Source organism: Lithobates pipiens, unplaced genomic scaffold (genome assembly GCF_037356315.1).
Source record: "Lithobates pipiens isolate NorthernLeopardFrog02 unplaced genomic scaffold, aLitPip1_a1.2 Scaffold_25, whole genome shotgun sequence".
In the NCBI taxonomy this organism is placed as follows: Eukaryota; Metazoa; Chordata; class Amphibia; order Anura; family Ranidae; genus Lithobates; species Lithobates pipiens.
In genome coordinates, this window is record NW_027507787.1 from 148,539,582 (window position 1) to 148,556,971 (window position 17,390).

At 42.6% G+C, this 17,390-nt stretch overlaps 1 protein-coding gene across 8 annotated transcripts in view; it reads left to right on the forward strand.

Moving 5' to 3' along the window:
* The window catches only part of AFAP1L2 (actin filament associated protein 1 like 2), a 216,822-nt gene that overhangs the window by 147,220 nt on the left and 52,212 nt on the right, over nucleotides 1-17,390 (forward strand). For all 8 annotated transcript variants that reach the window (XM_077454971.1, XM_077454975.1, XM_077454973.1 and 5 more), the window contains exons 6-10: nucleotides 8,249-8,457; nucleotides 9,569-9,748; nucleotides 13,333-13,422; nucleotides 13,908-13,992; nucleotides 16,260-16,364. In XM_077454971.1, the coding sequence (XP_077311097.1) occupies nucleotides 8,249-8,457; nucleotides 9,569-9,748; nucleotides 13,333-13,422; nucleotides 13,908-13,992; nucleotides 16,260-16,364 (669 nt within the window). The remainder of the gene's footprint in view (nucleotides 1-8,248; nucleotides 8,458-9,568; nucleotides 9,749-13,332; nucleotides 13,423-13,907; nucleotides 13,993-16,259; nucleotides 16,365-17,390) is intronic.

The following is a 17,390-nucleotide window of genomic DNA, read 5'->3' on the forward strand; positions in this document are numbered from 1 at the left end:
TGTCCACAGGACAACTATTAGTTGTGCACTCCACAAATCTGACCTTTTATGGAAGAGTGGAAAGTCATCCTTGAAAGAAAGCCATAAGAAGTCCCGTTTGCAGTTTGCGAGAAGCCATGTGGTGGACACAGCAAACACGTGGAAGAAGGTGCTCTGTTCATAGGAGACCAAAATTCTACCTTTTGGCCTAAAAGCAAAACGCTATGTGTGGTGGAAAACTAACGATGTACATCACCCTGAACACACCATCCCCACCGTGAAACATGGTGGTGGCAGCTTCATGTTGTGGGAATCCTTTTCTTCAGTAGGGACAGGGAAGCTGCTAAGAGTTGATGGGAAGATGGATGGAGCCAAATACAGGGCAATCTTAGAATAAAACTTGTTTGAGTCTGCAAAAGACTTGAGACTGGGCGGAGGTTCACCTTCCAGCAAGAGAACAACCCTAAACATACAGCCAGAGCTACAATGGAATGGTTTAAATCAAAGCATCTTCATGTGTTAGAATGGCCCAGTCAAATTCCAGACCTAAATCCAATTGAGAATCTGTGGCAAGACTTGAAAATTTCTGTTCACAGACGCTCTCCATCCAATCTGACAGAGCTTGAGGTATTTTTCAAAGAAAAATGGGCAAAATGTGACTCTCTAGAGGTGCAAAGCTGGTAGAGACATCCCCAAAAAGACTTGCAGCTGTAATTGCAGTGAGAAGAGGTTCTACAAAGTATTGAGGGGGCTGAATACAAATGCACACCACACTTTTCACATATTCGTAAAAAAAATTGAAAACGATTTTTCTTTTTCCACATTCTGTCATGTTACAACCAAAAACGTAAATGTTTTTTATTGGAATCTTATGTGATAGACCAACACAAAGTGGCACATATTTGTGAAGTGGAAGGAAAATGATAATAGGATTTTTATAATGGCTTACCTGTAAAATCCTTTTCTTTGATGTACATCAGGGGACACAGAGCCATAGTAATAACTATGTGGGTTATATCGGACCATCAGGTGCTGGACACTGGCATGCCCCTTAAGGCGTGAACTTCCCCCATATAACCCCTCCCACTACTGGGAGTCCTCAGTTTTTTCACCAGTGTCTAAGGTGTTGGGCAGGGCGATTAGTGCCTCTTGGGTGGTACATCATCAGGCCTCTATGGCTCAGATCTGTAAGACCGCAACTTGGTCTTTGGTTCAGACATTTATCCAATTTTATCAAATCGTTATTAAAGGTCACAAGGAGATTGCCTTTGGGCACAGCATACATTGCAGGCTGCAGTATGAGTCCTCTGGCATCCTGTTTCCTTGATTCTGTCTCCCCCCTTCAGTGGCCATTGCTATGGGACATCCCACATAGTTATTATTATGGGTCTGAGTCCCCTGATGTAAGAAAAGAAAATAGGATTTTTGAAACAGCTTACCTGTAAAATCCTTTTCTTTGATGTATATCAGGGGACACAGAGGTCCCTCTCTTCTTCTTCTTATACACTTTGATTGCTTGGCTACAAAACTGAGGACTCCCAGTAGTGGGAGGGGTTATATGGGGGAAGTTCACGCCTTAAGGGGTGTGCCAGTGTCCAGCACCTGATACGCCGATATAATCCACATAGTTATTACTATGGCTCTGTGTCCCCTAATGTACATCAAAGAAAAGGATTTTACAGGTAAGCGGTTATAAAAATCCTATTATCATTTTCCTTCCACTTCACAATTATGTGCCACTTTGTGTTGGTCTATCACATAAAATTCCCATAAAATACATTTACGTTTTTGCTGTAACGTGACAGAATGTGGAAAATGTCAGGGGGTATGAATACTTTTTCAAGTCACTATATATAAGTGATCCTGTGCACCGCGACTCCCCTGTAGCAGCAAAACTGCTATATGGCGGTCGGCAAATGGTTAAAGTGGAAGTCTACCCTAAAAAAAAAAAAAATTTACATAAAAAGGCTCCTTTAAAATACATTTAAAAAAAATTGAAAAATTTATTTTTTACCAGAAATGGCTGTTGCTAGGCAGTCGTCCTAATCTGCCACTTCCTCCTCCGTGGAGCTGTTCTGTTCCTTCTCGTCACCCCTCGTGTTGCCTCCTGGAAAATGGGGCACGCTGTCTTCTGGGACCTGTGTGCCAGCCACCCATTCACAAAGCGCTGCGCGACTCACGCATGCGCAGTAGGAAATGGGCAGTGAAGCCGCAAGGCTCGGCTGCCTGTTTCCCTTCGTTAGGATGGCAGTGCCGGCACCCAATCCGATGGACGGATCGGCCCGGGGGGGTCGACATCGTGGGCTCTTTGGACAGGTAAGTGTCCTTATTAAAAGTCAGCAGCTACAGTGTTTTGTAGCTGCTGATTTAAAAAAAAAATTGCGGCTGGAACACCGCTTTAATTACAAATCCCTTAATTCAAAAATAAACATATAAAGTATAAACGTATAAACAGTAAAATCGTACTGAAACATCACAGTGATTTGGGAAATGTGATGGTGGTAATGGCGCTTTATTTTAAACCTGCATTTTGGTAGGGGGGAGATAACTGTACGCTCTTTTCTTAGCACAGAAATTCCTCTTCAATAAAACGAAAATAACAAACCTGCGTCCCCCCCGGAGAAGTGTTCTCCTCCGCTCGGCTCCCCCTGGAGGTCGTCCTCCTGGCTCCAGCCTCCGGGATAGTGAAGGGGATATTTGTGTCCCAATAAATGCCGCTGCCAGATTGTTTTCATCCTGCTGTGACGCGGACTCTGCCATGAAAGCCGGTCTTTGTGGCCGGCTCTGCGCTGAGGAGGACAAGTACAGCTTTATATTGTGCGCAGACCGTGCTGCCGACTAATGACAATGCCGTATTATTACCATTATTACTGTTATTAGAGTGATGGGGGGCTTTAGGGCTCTCCCACCAGCTGCTGATGGAGTACAAGGCCCAGCATACAAGAAGTCCTTCTGAGCTCCTTAAAGTGGACCTGTCATCATGTTAAGTGCAGCATGCATAGTAATGTGTCAGTGTAACACGTCCGGGTATTTAAAGTGTTCCTAAACCCACAAAATAAAAATCTATCAAATGGTGTATTACATGCTGTTAATACTCGGTCACTATGAGATTCGTTTTTTGACTTCTGCAAAAAAAAAAACTGGTTGATCCTGGTGCTCTCTATCTCCCCCTTCTGTTCATGTCCCCAATTCAGCTAGGGATTTTGTAGAGCAGTGTTGGCAGCTCTGCACATGCTCAGTTTTCAGTGAGGTTCTATGCTGAGCATTTCCTCCCTATCACATCTAAGCAGCCCATGTGCCTATAGAGTCACACATGTGGGTGGTAAATGACAGCCCACCCTTCCCTCCTCCTCCTCCTCCATGCCCACTAACCAGCTAAACACAATGGGGGTGTAATATTATATGTAGATTGATGGAGGCTTCACCTCCCTGTTGTTCTAAGACACAGGCTGGAGGGGCGTGACACAGCCGGTGACTGGCAGAAATCCACCCACACCATGTTATTGCCAAAAGATAATAAAGATTTGATTTCCAATATACAGTATATGTGTATGATTTAAAACCATTTATTGATATTAATTATTTATTTTTACTTTGTATCTCAATTTTTTTATTTTGAACATGTGACCAACAGCCAAGGACAAGAAGCTCCTCCTGCTTAGGTTTCCCTGCAGACAGGCTTGGAGAGCTCTGGGTCATGTGACAGCTGTATATTGATTAAAAGAAAGATACTTAGATTTTTTTTATAATAATTACAGTGCCATCATCCACATAGAGAAATAGAAGGGATAATGTAAATTAAACAATATCTCTACACTTATACCTCTCACAGAGATCACAGTACTCCCCCTGTCGGTGCTTTAATTTGATTTTCTCTACAGGAGGGTGGCACCATCTTTGTTCAGACATCATTTAGGGTTATCCTCTACTTTCTGGACTGATGTGCCATCTTGAAGATTATGTACATCTTGGTAACTTTTGAAGTTCCTGGCTGTGTTCACAAATGTCTGACACAGATCAGCCCCTGCTGTAGCCTCTCAATCTGTGACTTGTTACAATATTGCAGTCTGATCACTGGAGGAAAGGAGACAGGAGACTGCCTGCAGCAGACTGATGACATCTCAGCCTAGGCGAGGTCACTGACTGGAGCTCAAACATGGCCTATAATAAAAAGTGGAGCTTTTCTCAGTTGTGACACCGTTGCTGTAAATTGTGACATGTCAGGAATTTATTCATAGACTCTTGTTACTGACAGGTTCACTTTCCACTTGCTCCAGGAAAAAGTATAATTTATTGGTGAATTCCACTGTATTCTAGTCATGATGGTTGGTAAGATTAGGCCTGGGGTGAGAAAGGTTAATGGAAGTGTGATTTATTTTTTTCCTTTTTTTTTATTTTTTACATTCCTATATTCTGACACAACACACGCATCTCACACCCCAGATAAGGCTATTTTCCAACCTGTTGGAGATATGGCATTCACGGGAATGGGGGAGACAATGTAATTCCAAGTCGTATGATGCTTTCCGCCTCCGCCTGATACCGTTATCACATCCCGCGTTGTGTGTAAACTGCGTTTTCCTGTCCTAGAGATACACAGACTCCATTCACACTCCTCACTCTGCCGCCCCCCCCCCCCCCCAGACCGCTACTGGAAAACCGCACAAAACATCAACAATAGAAAACTATTAGAGGGGAAGTTTATTGGGTCCATTTTGTCTATTTTATGTTTGATGTTTTTATCTGGAGTTTTTTTTTTTTTTTGACTTGTACGCAAATCTCTGCTTCTCTTTTTTTCTGCATTTCTGCTGTATAGGGGCTATAAGAGGCCGAAACCTGGTCTTTTGATGATGTGTAGACGAAACACGTCGGTAGGAGCGCCGCTGTTGCCATTGCATTACTTTAACCGATATTTGAATATTCCTCTAAGCGCATTTTGTTCATGAACATTTTGCTTTTTTAATAAATAAGTTTTACACCAAAGGTTTTACTCTGTGTGGAGCATTTTGTCTCTTTTTTTTTTTTTTGGTTATACCGTTTGAGTGTATGGGGGAGACACTGTCCATCCTTTGATTTGAAGCTGACTGTCCCGATCAGACATACTGTACATACATTGAGCCGTGCCATGGACGAAGGGATCATCTCCCATTGTGGACAGTGTCAAGTGACATCACATTGGTGTATATACACCTCAAGCCTTGTTGACTCATTTGGTATATGCTTGTTGAGTCTACGCGCTCCATTAAGCCTCTTCAGTGTTGTTGGTGGCGATCTTTTTTATGCACACGATCTTTGTGGGATCTTTGCTGCAGATATTGGGACTTGCCCTCCCTTTTCTTGGATTCCATTTGAGTACCTGTTTTTTCACATATGTGGACCTATTTGGACTTTTCTTCACTTCTTTTTTTTTTTTTTTCTTCACCTTTTTTTGTGGTCATTTATTCATTTTTTTCACTGCATATACATTTTTATTTCCCTGTTTATTCATTATTAGTATACATCTATGTTTATACGTTTTATGATCTGTCAAGGTTTATTGAAGTTCACTGGTTACTATATACAAATGATTATCTACATACAGATATTTTTCACTTTAGCACTGCACATACCCTTTTTATATTTGCTATATATATATATTGTTGTTTTCTGTGCTGGCTGCTTCTAATATAGTTGGGGCATTAGCGCGGTATCCTTTTTTCTTTCTATGTGTTATTTTGGAAGAATTTTGCTTCGCTATTTCGGAGGATTCCTTTACATTTGTTATTACATACTGTTATTCAGAATTTGGATACATTCGAATGTCCGAATTATGAAAAAAGTTGTCATAGTTTCGATTTGGAACGAAACAAATTGCACACGTCTAGAATACATTACAATACCACACATTACATCACGTCCGAAGTTTTATTCAGTCGTACGAGAATTTTTCATAAGTTTAGTAACCTCTTCATTTTCCATGTGAGACTAGCATGCAAAAAAACAGACGATCATTTGTCTGATATTCTCATTGTGTGACCCAGGATTTAAGGGATGCACTGGATACTTTCACTGTCATTGTGCCATTGCTGGGTTTCCAGTGCATCCCTAAACCTTTTTTAAGAAGGTGAAAATGCAGACTTATGTTCAAGTAAAATATTTAGAGGTAACAACACAAAGTAAAGTCAAAGTAAATGGCAGAAAAAAAAAGGGAGGGGGTGTAATTTATGGCAGGATCTTTTTTTGATCCTGCCATAAATCACACACCCCTTTTTTCACCTTCTTCTAGGAATACATTTCTCCCTTGGAGCAATAAGGTCCTAATATTTCATGTAGCATTTTTTTCTACTACGCACTTCTTGGCTCAACAAAATAACTTTATATTGCCTTTCTTTCCTCTACCCCTGCTGGCTAAAAACAGGTGTAGTCACTAACCACTTGAATAATTGGTGTTATCAATTAAATATGTTAATTTTCTGTGACACTAACCTGATAGGCCAATGGAGTTTGCATATGTGTATGTGGGTATATATATATATTTTTTGCCATATCTGTTTCAAACCAGCTATGACTAAGACTATTGCTGTAACGCGTCAGCTTTGTTTTATTGTCACTCTGATGTACCAATAAACGACACTTCAAGGATTACAGTGTTGCCGGCTCTTCTTACTACTGTTGCATTGGAGTGTGTTGGGACACACTGAGCCTCGGCACCTGTGAGTGGACCTGTTGTATGGATTGAGTTGTCCCTGCAGAGAGCGCTGTTACTTTTCTTCTTTGCCGTATTGAGATGTTTGCTTGGAGTTTGGCTGTACCCAAAACATTTTCTTTGTAGCAAACAGAAAACAATCTAACATTTCTACATATGTACAAATAAAAAAATAAATAAAAATAAGCACAGAATATATTGTTTAATAGAAGAGCGTATGTGTAAATCCACCCTAAAACTAAAATCCCTTCATCTATACCAGGGGTGTCCAAAGTTTTTCAAAGAGGACCAGATTTGATGAAGTGAACGTGCGCAAGGGCCGACCATTTTGCTTGACATTCTTTGAACCATTAAAATTCGGTCTAAGTGTGTTCATCCGAGCACCAATACCCTGCCCAACAAGAATTCTCCTGCCTATGTGGCTGAATGTGGTGAAGAGATGAGCTCGGGATTGTTATTTGGATATATATATATATATTTTGTGGCCCCCAACGAATACCTAAGTGCCGCTCAGGACTTAGGATGAGCGTGTTATTTGGATATACCGTATTTATCGGCATACAACACGCAGCTTCACTTTAAGAGGGAAGTTTCAGGAAAATTTTTTTTTTAAATAAAGAAATGTGAAGCAAAATAAGGGTCAGTGCCCATGAATGCAGCCTCACCATTGGTATGAATCGGCCTCACCATTGGTATGAATCGGCCTCACCATTGGTATGAATCAGCCTCACCATTGGTATGAATCAGCCTCACCATTGCAATGAATGCAGCCTCACCATTGCCATGAATGCAGCCTCACCATTGCAATCAGTGCAGCCTGATCAATGCCCATTTGCAGCCTCAGAGGGTACAGGAAGGGGTGGGATAAGTGCCAACAGCTTACATACAGGAGAATCTCCTGTTTGCATGGTGGTCTCTTTAATACAAAGTCCCACAATGCCAGCCCAGGAGACGGAACTTCCTATTAGAGATGCTGCCAATTAAACAGGAGATTCTCCTGTATGTAATCTGATGCCGCTCATCCCGCCCTCTCCCTCCATGGCAGCACCGATAAATACAGTATATATATATGCCACATCAAACCAGAGTGAGGGTTGCAATTTGCCCATGGGCCGAACTTTGGGTATGCCTGATCTACAGATATCCACAATCTAGGGCTAATCTATCTAGCCCTGTAAAGAAGAAATCTCTATAAATACCTTTTTCGAAAGCCGATCCGGTCTCCAGCGGCAGAAGCTCTGCAGAAGACACAGCCGACAACGGCTGTGAAATGAATGGGAAGTGGCATCAACCATAGAGTTAATATGGGGCTTCTATTGTCGGCTTTGTCCTCTGCACCCGCCTCCACAACAAAGCGCATGCTAACAGCTCAGCGTGGGATCGGGTCGGATCAGCTTAAAAAAAAGGTATGTTTAGTGATTTCTTCTTTACATGGCTAGATAGGTTAGTGTTAGATCATGGATGTCTGCAGATGTAGAGATTTTAGTACTAGGGTGAGGGAGTAAGGGACGGCTGGACAGAATTCATATACTCGACATTGCGGTCTTTGTATTGCATGAACGACTTTCTCTATATTCTTTGCAGAAGATGGAGACGCTGTCAGCAGCTCGTACGAGTCATATGATGAAGAAGAAAATCTGAAAAAGTCATCTGCCCATCAACACCAATGGCCGTCCACAGAGGCGTCCATCGAGCTGATGAAGGATGCTCTGATCTGCGCATTTCTTTGGCGGAAGAAGTGGTTGGGCCAATGGGCGAAACAGCTCTGTGTTATCAAAGACAACCGACTGCTGGTAAGGAGGATATCAGAGGGGACTCGGGGCAGGGACTGGGCCTAGAGGATGACTTATGCCGCGTACACACAGGCAGAATGTCCGACAGAACAAGTCAGACGGGAGCTTTTCATCGTATATTCTAATCGTGCGTATGTCCCATTGGACTTTTTACGTTGAAAATTCTGACGAACCTAGAAATAGAACATGTTATAAATATTTCCAACGGAACCAATTCCTATTGGGAAAACCGCTCCTCTGTATGCTGTTCCGACGGAGCAAAGACGACGCATGCTCTGAAACAAGTACGAGATGGAAGCTATTGGCTACTGGCTATTGAACGTCCCTTTTCTAGTCCCGTCGTACGTGCCGTACGTCACCGCGTTCTTGGCGCTCGGAAATTTGGTGCGCTCGTGTGTACGCAAGACAGCTTCAGCAGAATTCTGTCGGAACTCCATCGGAAAAACCTTCAGAGTTTATTCCGATGGGAAAACCAGTCGTGTGTACAGGGCATAACAGGAACAATGTTCTAGTTTGGGTCAGTTTTACCGCTATAAAAGAATAAATTAAATACTTGTGTGGTGAGCAGAGTGTTAAATCTTTACTAGTTTGAAGAGCTCTGGAGGGTGCGAACCCTTCATAATGGGCACAGAAGGTGTATAGACCCTAGAGGTCAATACAGGGTGGGAACACAGAAGGTGTACTGACCCCGGACTTCAGTACAGAGGTGGTGGGAACCTTAATGGGCACAGCAGGTGTACAGACCCAGGAACTCAGTACAGAGGTGGTGGGAAACCTTCATGATGGGCACAGCAGGTGTGAAGACCCAGGAACCAGTACAGAGGTAATGGGAACCCTTCATAATGGGCACAAAAGATGTATAGACCCTAGAGGCCAATACAGGGATGGTGGGAACTCCCTATAATGAGTACAGTAGGTGCACAGACCCAGGACTTCAGTACATATGTGGGGGGAAACCCTTCATAATGGGCACAGTAGATGTGCAGACCAGGGAACTCAGCACAGGGGTGGTGAGATCACCTCAATGGTTCTCTGTGGTTACACAAATATGATTGAATGTGCCTTCTATATAGCATGTGTAATTCATGTATTTCATGTTTCCTCTGCCCAGTGCTATAAGAGCTCCAAGGAGCACAGTCCTCTGCTGGATGTCTGTCTGATCGGCTGCACCGTCACCCACAAAGAAAAACACGTGCGCAAGAAGGAGCATAAGCTGAAAATCACTCCTACCAATACTGATGTCATAGTGCTGGGAATGCAGAGCAAAGACCAGGCTATGCAATGGCTGAAGGTAAGGAGAGACCGTCAAATCCATTCATCCAATCTCCCTCAAGTATATTTATTGCATATCTGGATGTCACTCCTCTATAAAATAACTTGTATCTGGAGAGTGGTGATGTCACTCCTGTATAATATATGATATATCTGGAGAATGGTGATGTCATCCCTTTATAACAGTCTTGTATCGGGAGAGCGTTGATGTCAATCCTGTATATAATAACTTATGTCTGCAGAGCAGTTAAGTGACTACTTATAATAAAATGTAACATATCTGGGGACTTTTTATATCGCAGTGATAGAATATAATGTATCTGCAGGGTAGTGATGTCATTGTGGTAAATTATTGGGAGCTGCAGGGACATGAAGAATAATCCCTATTTTATCCTATGGAATTCTTAGCCTGCTCTTCCTAATGAAGCATTTTATCACCTCCCAGACAAGCAGCATTGTTCCTCCTGCCATGTAGGTGCCCCTTGGTTACAGGTTCCCCTCTTCATGTGAGGCTGCCTGCGGGGGCCCGTCTGTTTGATGTACCATGGAGAGGAGACAAATTGCCTCTGAACAAAAAAGGCTTTGAGTGAAGGGGTTCCACTTTAATGAAAGTCATTGAAGATTGTCCTCCAAGTGGACATTGAACGTCTGCTTCACCCGTCATGGGAACACGATCAATTGATGCTTCAAAGCCCCGCACATAAAGGCCAACAGTATTCCATGAAACCTTCTGGACCCAATAAAATATGGAAATGTTGGGTGATGATCAGACAGGACTCCCTCTCGGAAATTGTAAAACATTTGCTGGAGTATTGTGGGCTCAGAGGATAAGTAACAATGTTTTCAATCTCTCCAATGACGTGTGGGAGAAATGCTCAGAGGGATACAATGTCACCTTTTGTCAGCTATTATAATGATGGCGGAGGGGCATAAAAGGGGGATGGGGATATATATATATATATATATATATATATATATATATATATATATATAAATTATCTCACAAAAGTGAGTACATCCCTCTCACATTTTTGTAAATATTTTATTATTTATTTATTTTAATCTTTTTATGTAACAACACTGAAGAAATGACACTTTGCTACAATATAAAGTAGTGAGTGTACAGCCTGTATAACAGTGTACATTTTCTGTCCTCTCAAAATAACTCAACAGACAGCCAATAATGTCTAAACGGCTGGCAACAAAAGTGAGTACACCCCTAAGTGAAATGTACAAATTGAGCCCAATTAGCTATTTTCCCTCCCCGGTGTCATGTGACTCATTAGTGTTACAAGGTCTCAGGTGTGAATGGGGAGCAGGTGTGTTAAATGTATTGCTCTCACTCTCTCATACTGGTCACTGGAAGTTCAACATGGCACCTCATGTCAAAGAACTCTGAGGATCTGAACAAAAAGAATTGTCGCTCTACATAAAGATGGCTTAGGCCATAAGAAGATTGCACATACCCTGAAACTAAGCTGCAGCATGGTGGCCAAGACCATACAGCCGTTTAGGGACAGGTTCCACTCAGAACAGGCCTCGCCATGTTCGACCAGAGAAGCTGAATGCACATACGCCGCACAATGCATCAAATTGGTCTGCATGGCTGTTGTGCCAGAAGGAAGCCTGTTCTAAACATGATGCGCAAGAAATCCCACAAACAGTTTGCTAAAGATAAGCAGACTAAGGACATGGATTACTGGAACCACGTCCTGTGGTCTGATGAAACCAAGATAAACGTATTTGGTTCAGATGGTGTCAAACGTGTGTGGTGGCAACCAGGTGAGGAGTACAAAGACAAGTGTGTCTTGCTTGGGTGGTGGGAGTGTCATGATCTGGGGCTGCATGAGTGCTGCCGGAACTGGGGAGCTACAGTTCATTGAGGGAACCATGAATGCCAACATGTACTGTGACATACTGAAGCAGAGAATGATTCCCTCCCATCGGAGACTGGGATTCAGGGCAATATTCCTACATAACGACCCCAAACACACCTCCAAGACAACCACTGCCATGCTAAAGAAGCTGAGGGTAAAGGTGATGGACTGGCCAAGCATGTCTCCAGACCTAAACCCTATTCAGCATCCGTGGGGTATCCTCATACAGAAGGTGGAGGAGTGCAAGGTCTCTAACATCCACCAGTTCCGTGATGTCATCATGAAGGAGTGGAAGAGGACTCCAGTGGAGCTCTGGTGAACTCCATGCCCAAGAGTGTTAAGGTAGTGCTGGAAAATAATGGTGACCACACAAAATATTGACACTTTCGGCCCAGTTTGGACATTTTCACTTAGGGGTGTACTCACTTTTGTTTCCAGCGGTTTCGATTTTAATGGTGTGTTGAGTTATTTTGAGGGGACAGCAAATTTTACATTGTTATACAAGCTGTAAACACACTACTTTACATTGTAGCAAATTATCATTTCGTCAGTGTTGTCACACGAAAAGATCTAATAAAATATTTACAAAAATGTGAGGGGTGTACTCAGTGGGAGGAGCAACTGTGCCATGACCCCTGAATTTAATGTATTATTATTATTATACAGGATAATACATATTTTACTGGTACAGATACTGGTATTATTATAAAGGATTTATATAGTGCCACCAGTGTTTACAGAGCTTACAATGTAAAGGAAGCTAGTACAGTTACATTACAGTTCAGCACAGAAGGATTAAGAGGGCTCTACTCCAGGAGCTTACAATCTAAAATGCATTTTTTTTAACCTTTCACAGAGATCACAGTACACCCCCTGACAACACCTTCATCTGCTTTCCTCTCCAGAAGGACAGCACCATATATGTTCAGCCATCATCCAGGGTCACCCTTGCTTTCCTAGATTAAAGTGCCAGGCTGTCCATAAGTTTTAGAAGTGTGCGTATGGGAATGTTTGACCATTCTTCCAGAAGCACATATGTAAGGTCAGGCACTGATGTTGGACGAGAAGGCCTGGCTCGCAGTCTCTGCCCTAATTCATCCCAACCATGTTCTGTCGGGTTGAGGTCAGGACTCAAGTCAAGTTCCTCCATCCCAAACTCACTCATTCATGTCTTTATGAACCCTGCTTTGTGTGTGGTGAATCATTCCCATAGACACACTCCTAAATCTTGTGGACAGCCTTTCCAGAAGAGTTGAAGCTGTTATAGCTACAAAGGGTGGGCCAACTCAATATTGAACTGAACGGACTGAAACTGGGATGCCATTTATGTTCATGTGCGTGTAAAGGCAGGTGTCACAATACTTTTGATAATGTCTGACGTAGGTCCCCCCCTGCTGTAGCCTCTCGCCTTGTGACTTGCTGCTGCAGATACAATGTTGCAGTTTGCTCACTGGGATAGAGAAGACTGTGGAAATGTTTTTTCCTGCTTGCAGCAGAATGGTGACATTATCTTTAGCCTAGGCAAAGTTGCCAAATCAGAGCTCAGGGATAAATTAAACATAAGAGATGAAAAGAATAGTTTTCCTGTATATTGTGACAAGTCAGGAAGGTATTCATGCAACTTGTAAATTTACTGACAGGTCCACTTTAAAGCAATAGACGTGGTGTAGACAGGATTGCTGGGACACTCCATTGAATATGAAGGTTTTCTATGTGTTCTCTATAGGTCATCCAGGATATTGGCGGTCTACAGACAGACGCCGTCCCTGAGATTTCGCTGAGCACGCCGGACACTTTGCGCAACACCCAGACCAAGGTAAACACATTCCCTCTGTTATGGAAAATGTCACCAACATTGCAAGTGAGGTCACCTACATCACCTCTCCTACGCCCCAATAAAGCTGCTAAGTCTTCGGGGCTAAGAAGAAAACGCTACAACTATGGCTTTTTGTATTAGTGACAGGCATTACAAATCAGCATTTTATGGCATCACAGCCTGTGGCAGGGGTGAAGGAAATTTTACAGAACGCAGGAAATTTGGGGCCCATTCATACCAACCCCGATGCAGTAATACATGTTATGTGCATTGGCACACTGTGCCATGATTTTGTGTGGCTCTTACACCCCTTCAATGCTTGTGCACCGCAGCTCACCACAGTGCATTGTGTAACGCGCATGCGCAGCACAGAGCACCTTGCGATACACGGACGCATGCTGTGAGGTGGTAGATTGTGGTAAAGCAATACATGTGGTGTGGATTTGCTGGTAATTTTTATAATGTATTTTATGGATTGTTCACAGGGAGAAATCACAGACAGATACTCGGCAGCTTCTGAAAGTGGGAGCAGCACAGACGGGCACCCCGAGACTGCAGATGTAAAGGAAGGTAAATGAACATCTTCTAAACCGTCTGTGAATCCCCATCTTGTGCTGCTGGGTGAGGGGGCTGCAGCATTTGGTTTTATGATACTGTGCTATGCAACGTACCCAAGCAGAATGGAACACTGGATAGTCTGGTAGGAAATACCCAGCTGGCTTATTTACATGACATAACCATTGGTGTCCCTAGTTCATTGCAACAAACTTAAATTAGTGGGTTCTTATGAAATAAAACAGATACTGAGAATTACATCCAGCATACAGGACAAGAGAAGTGGCACAAAAATATCCTGAGGACAAGGTGAGTGGTGGCTCGGAGGTCATATTCGAAGTAGCCAGTGGTGGGGTCATTGACAATATATTGTATACCAAGAATTACACCCAGCATACAGGACAAGAGAAGTGGTACTGTGCAGAGTCCATATATACAGAATAAGCACATATACTGAGAATCACACCCAGTGTACATGATAAGAGAAGTAGTGCTGTGCAGAATCCATAGATATAGAATAAGGACAGATACTGAGAATCACACCCAGTGTACATAAGAGAAGTAGTGCTGTGCAGAGTCCATAGATATAGAATAAGGACAGATACTGAGAATCACACCCAGTGTACATAAGAGAAGTAGTACTGTGCAGTGTCCATAGATATAGAATAAGGACAGATACTGAGAATCACACCCAGTGTACATAAGAGAAGTAGTACTGTGCAGTGTCCATAGATATAGAATAAGGACAGATACAGAGACACCCAGCATACAGGACAAGAGAAGTAGTGCATACATTTAGAATAATAACATACTGAGAATCACACCCACTGTGCATAAGAGAAGTGGTACTGTGTATAATTGCTCGTACAGGATCCGAGCAGCACTGAGTAGCAGAGAAGACGTTTTTTGAATTGCAGATTCCCAGTATGGATTGCTGCGGACTCTCTCGGTCTCAGACAGGAACAGAGGGGTTGTAGCCGTTCCTCTGCCGGGATAATTATAGAAGGACACTGCAGGATGCCGCAGCTTGGCTCCACAATGGCTCTTTGTGCAGTGAGTTTGGCCTCTGTGGTCAATTGTAAAGAAGTTGCAGGAAGAAGCAATTTAAAAGCCGGAGACCTTCCAAGCTGCATAGCTGTATTCTCACCAAGACAGCTCTGACCTCATACTGGGCGCTAATTCATTTATATTTACTGATTAGCGTTGGAACCGAGGGGCCATTCTGCTGGCAATTATGAACTTAGACGGCCAAGCCCCGAGCATCCAGGGACAATGATAAACATGGAGCGCAGCTATGAAGATTCAAGGTTTCTCCATGGGAAACAATTCTGCCTTGAAGAGTAATTCCACTTCCATTGATGGAAAAAAGGAACATTGAGGTCACATCTCCTCTCATTGGACCCAATAAAGCTGTGCAAGGATTTGAACAAACTTTGTTGCAGATTCCTACCTGTTTCTGCTCTGAAGAAATAGCCATTGGTTGTGTGCAGACTGAATCTGAATAGGAGTTAATTTTTCATTTTCAGCTGCTGCACTTGCAGGCTTTTAATGAGGAAAGTGGCAGGGTCTGCATCACTTTAGACACAATTAACCCTTTGGTAGCATTTCACTAAATGTTGTTTTTTTGTTGCAGGGGATGCCTAAAATCTGACTTGTATCTTAATGCAGACTTTTGAGAAAATCAGCCAATCACACAAGCATGAAATTACATTTCTGGGGGGCATTCTGTATGCCACCTGTGTACAGAACACCTCCGAGTTGTTATATTGCATTGAATTTTGCAGAAACTGACAGTACTACAGATTGAAAAGAAAATGACAATTTTTAATAACATTAATTACAATATGTCTTGTGTCACAATTGTATATGATTATATGTATATATATGTATATATATATATATATATATATATATATATATATATATATATATATATATAAATATTTTGCCATAAGAGCAGGGTTACCCTTTAAAAAAAAAACATTATTTATTTACTCTGAACATTGCCATTGCTACAAAATAGTGTTTCAAAATGTAAGTTCGCAGCGGGGCCTCAACCTCATGGGCACAGGCACAGTAGTTCTTTGTACTGTAGTAGGTACATCTGGGGACCTCCTTGCTCCCTGGAAGCTGTAGGTGGACACACAATGGGAGTGCAGTTTGGTACCCATGTAATGGAGTGCTCCTGAATCTGATACAAAAGATGCAATATAGATCAAATAATAGGAGTGACAATAACACAAACCTCCTCATCTGATTCCTCTCTTTCTCATCTCTCTTAGTAAAGAAGAAAGGAACATCTGGCCTCAAGCTCAGCAACCTCATGAATCTGGGCAGAAAGAAGTCCTCCTCCATGGAGAGTCCAGAGAAGAGCCTGGAGACCTCCAGTAAGTCCTATGAGTCTAATGTATCATAGCGGAATAATGTGCTCCCCTGAGTTGTGTATTCCAATGTTTGGTTGGCGTTTCCCATTTAGATATAGTGTATATTCATCAAATTACATTTTGAGATATTATTTTCAGGGGGATAGGCTCTCTTTGACAGGTGCAGATCTACTATAAAGTGAATATGCCAATACTGATTAATGAAGGCTGCCATTGCGGAGCATTTTTGATAATGCTGTAGCCACCAGCAGTGATCATTGTATTCTGACTGCTGGGAAACTTGCTGCCAGAATACAATAACGTAGCAGGAGGGATTCCCCCATCAATACTGGCTATGTTGATGGGGGAATCTAACTATTTTCTTTCTTTCAACCCACAGTTGAAGGAAAAAACATTGCATAATGTATGACCTGCCCATATCTTATGTGTCCGAGGACCTAGGCACTTCCAAGCCATAAGCTACAAAGACTCTGAATTTGAGTCACTCCAATCCTTAACTGGTGAGCCTACAACTGAGGAGTCTCAGTCTACTGAGATATTACTCCTAAATGAAAGGAGACTTGACTCTCATTGATTCTGTGTGCAACATTCTGAAACTAGAGGATTAGCCGGTTGCTTTTACCAGCACTTTCTCCAGCTTTGGGTTGTGGAGCCCCTTTGCTCCCAGTTTGCGGCCTTGTCCTTCAACCTCTTGCTTGCACCTCAGTGCTGGCCCCTTTATTATCCCTGATGCGGACTTGTGGCAACCCCATTGTGGGTAAAAAAGACTGTATGTTGAGGGAGCAGTCAGCAAGGGTTTTGATGGATGTGTCTTTGACTTCCAGGAGTTACAGCAATTTGTATGGATCCTGAACCTTCAGAAATCATTGTTGGAACTGATCCCTTGGAGTATTTGGGTCTAGTCCTGGACAAATCTCGGGTCAGAATGTTTCTTCCACTTTAGACTCTCTGGTCTCGAGTTCGAATTCTCCAGGCAAAAACCTGTCCAAGTTTGTCTTTGCAGTATAGAGCCCTGGCCCTGAAGGTAGC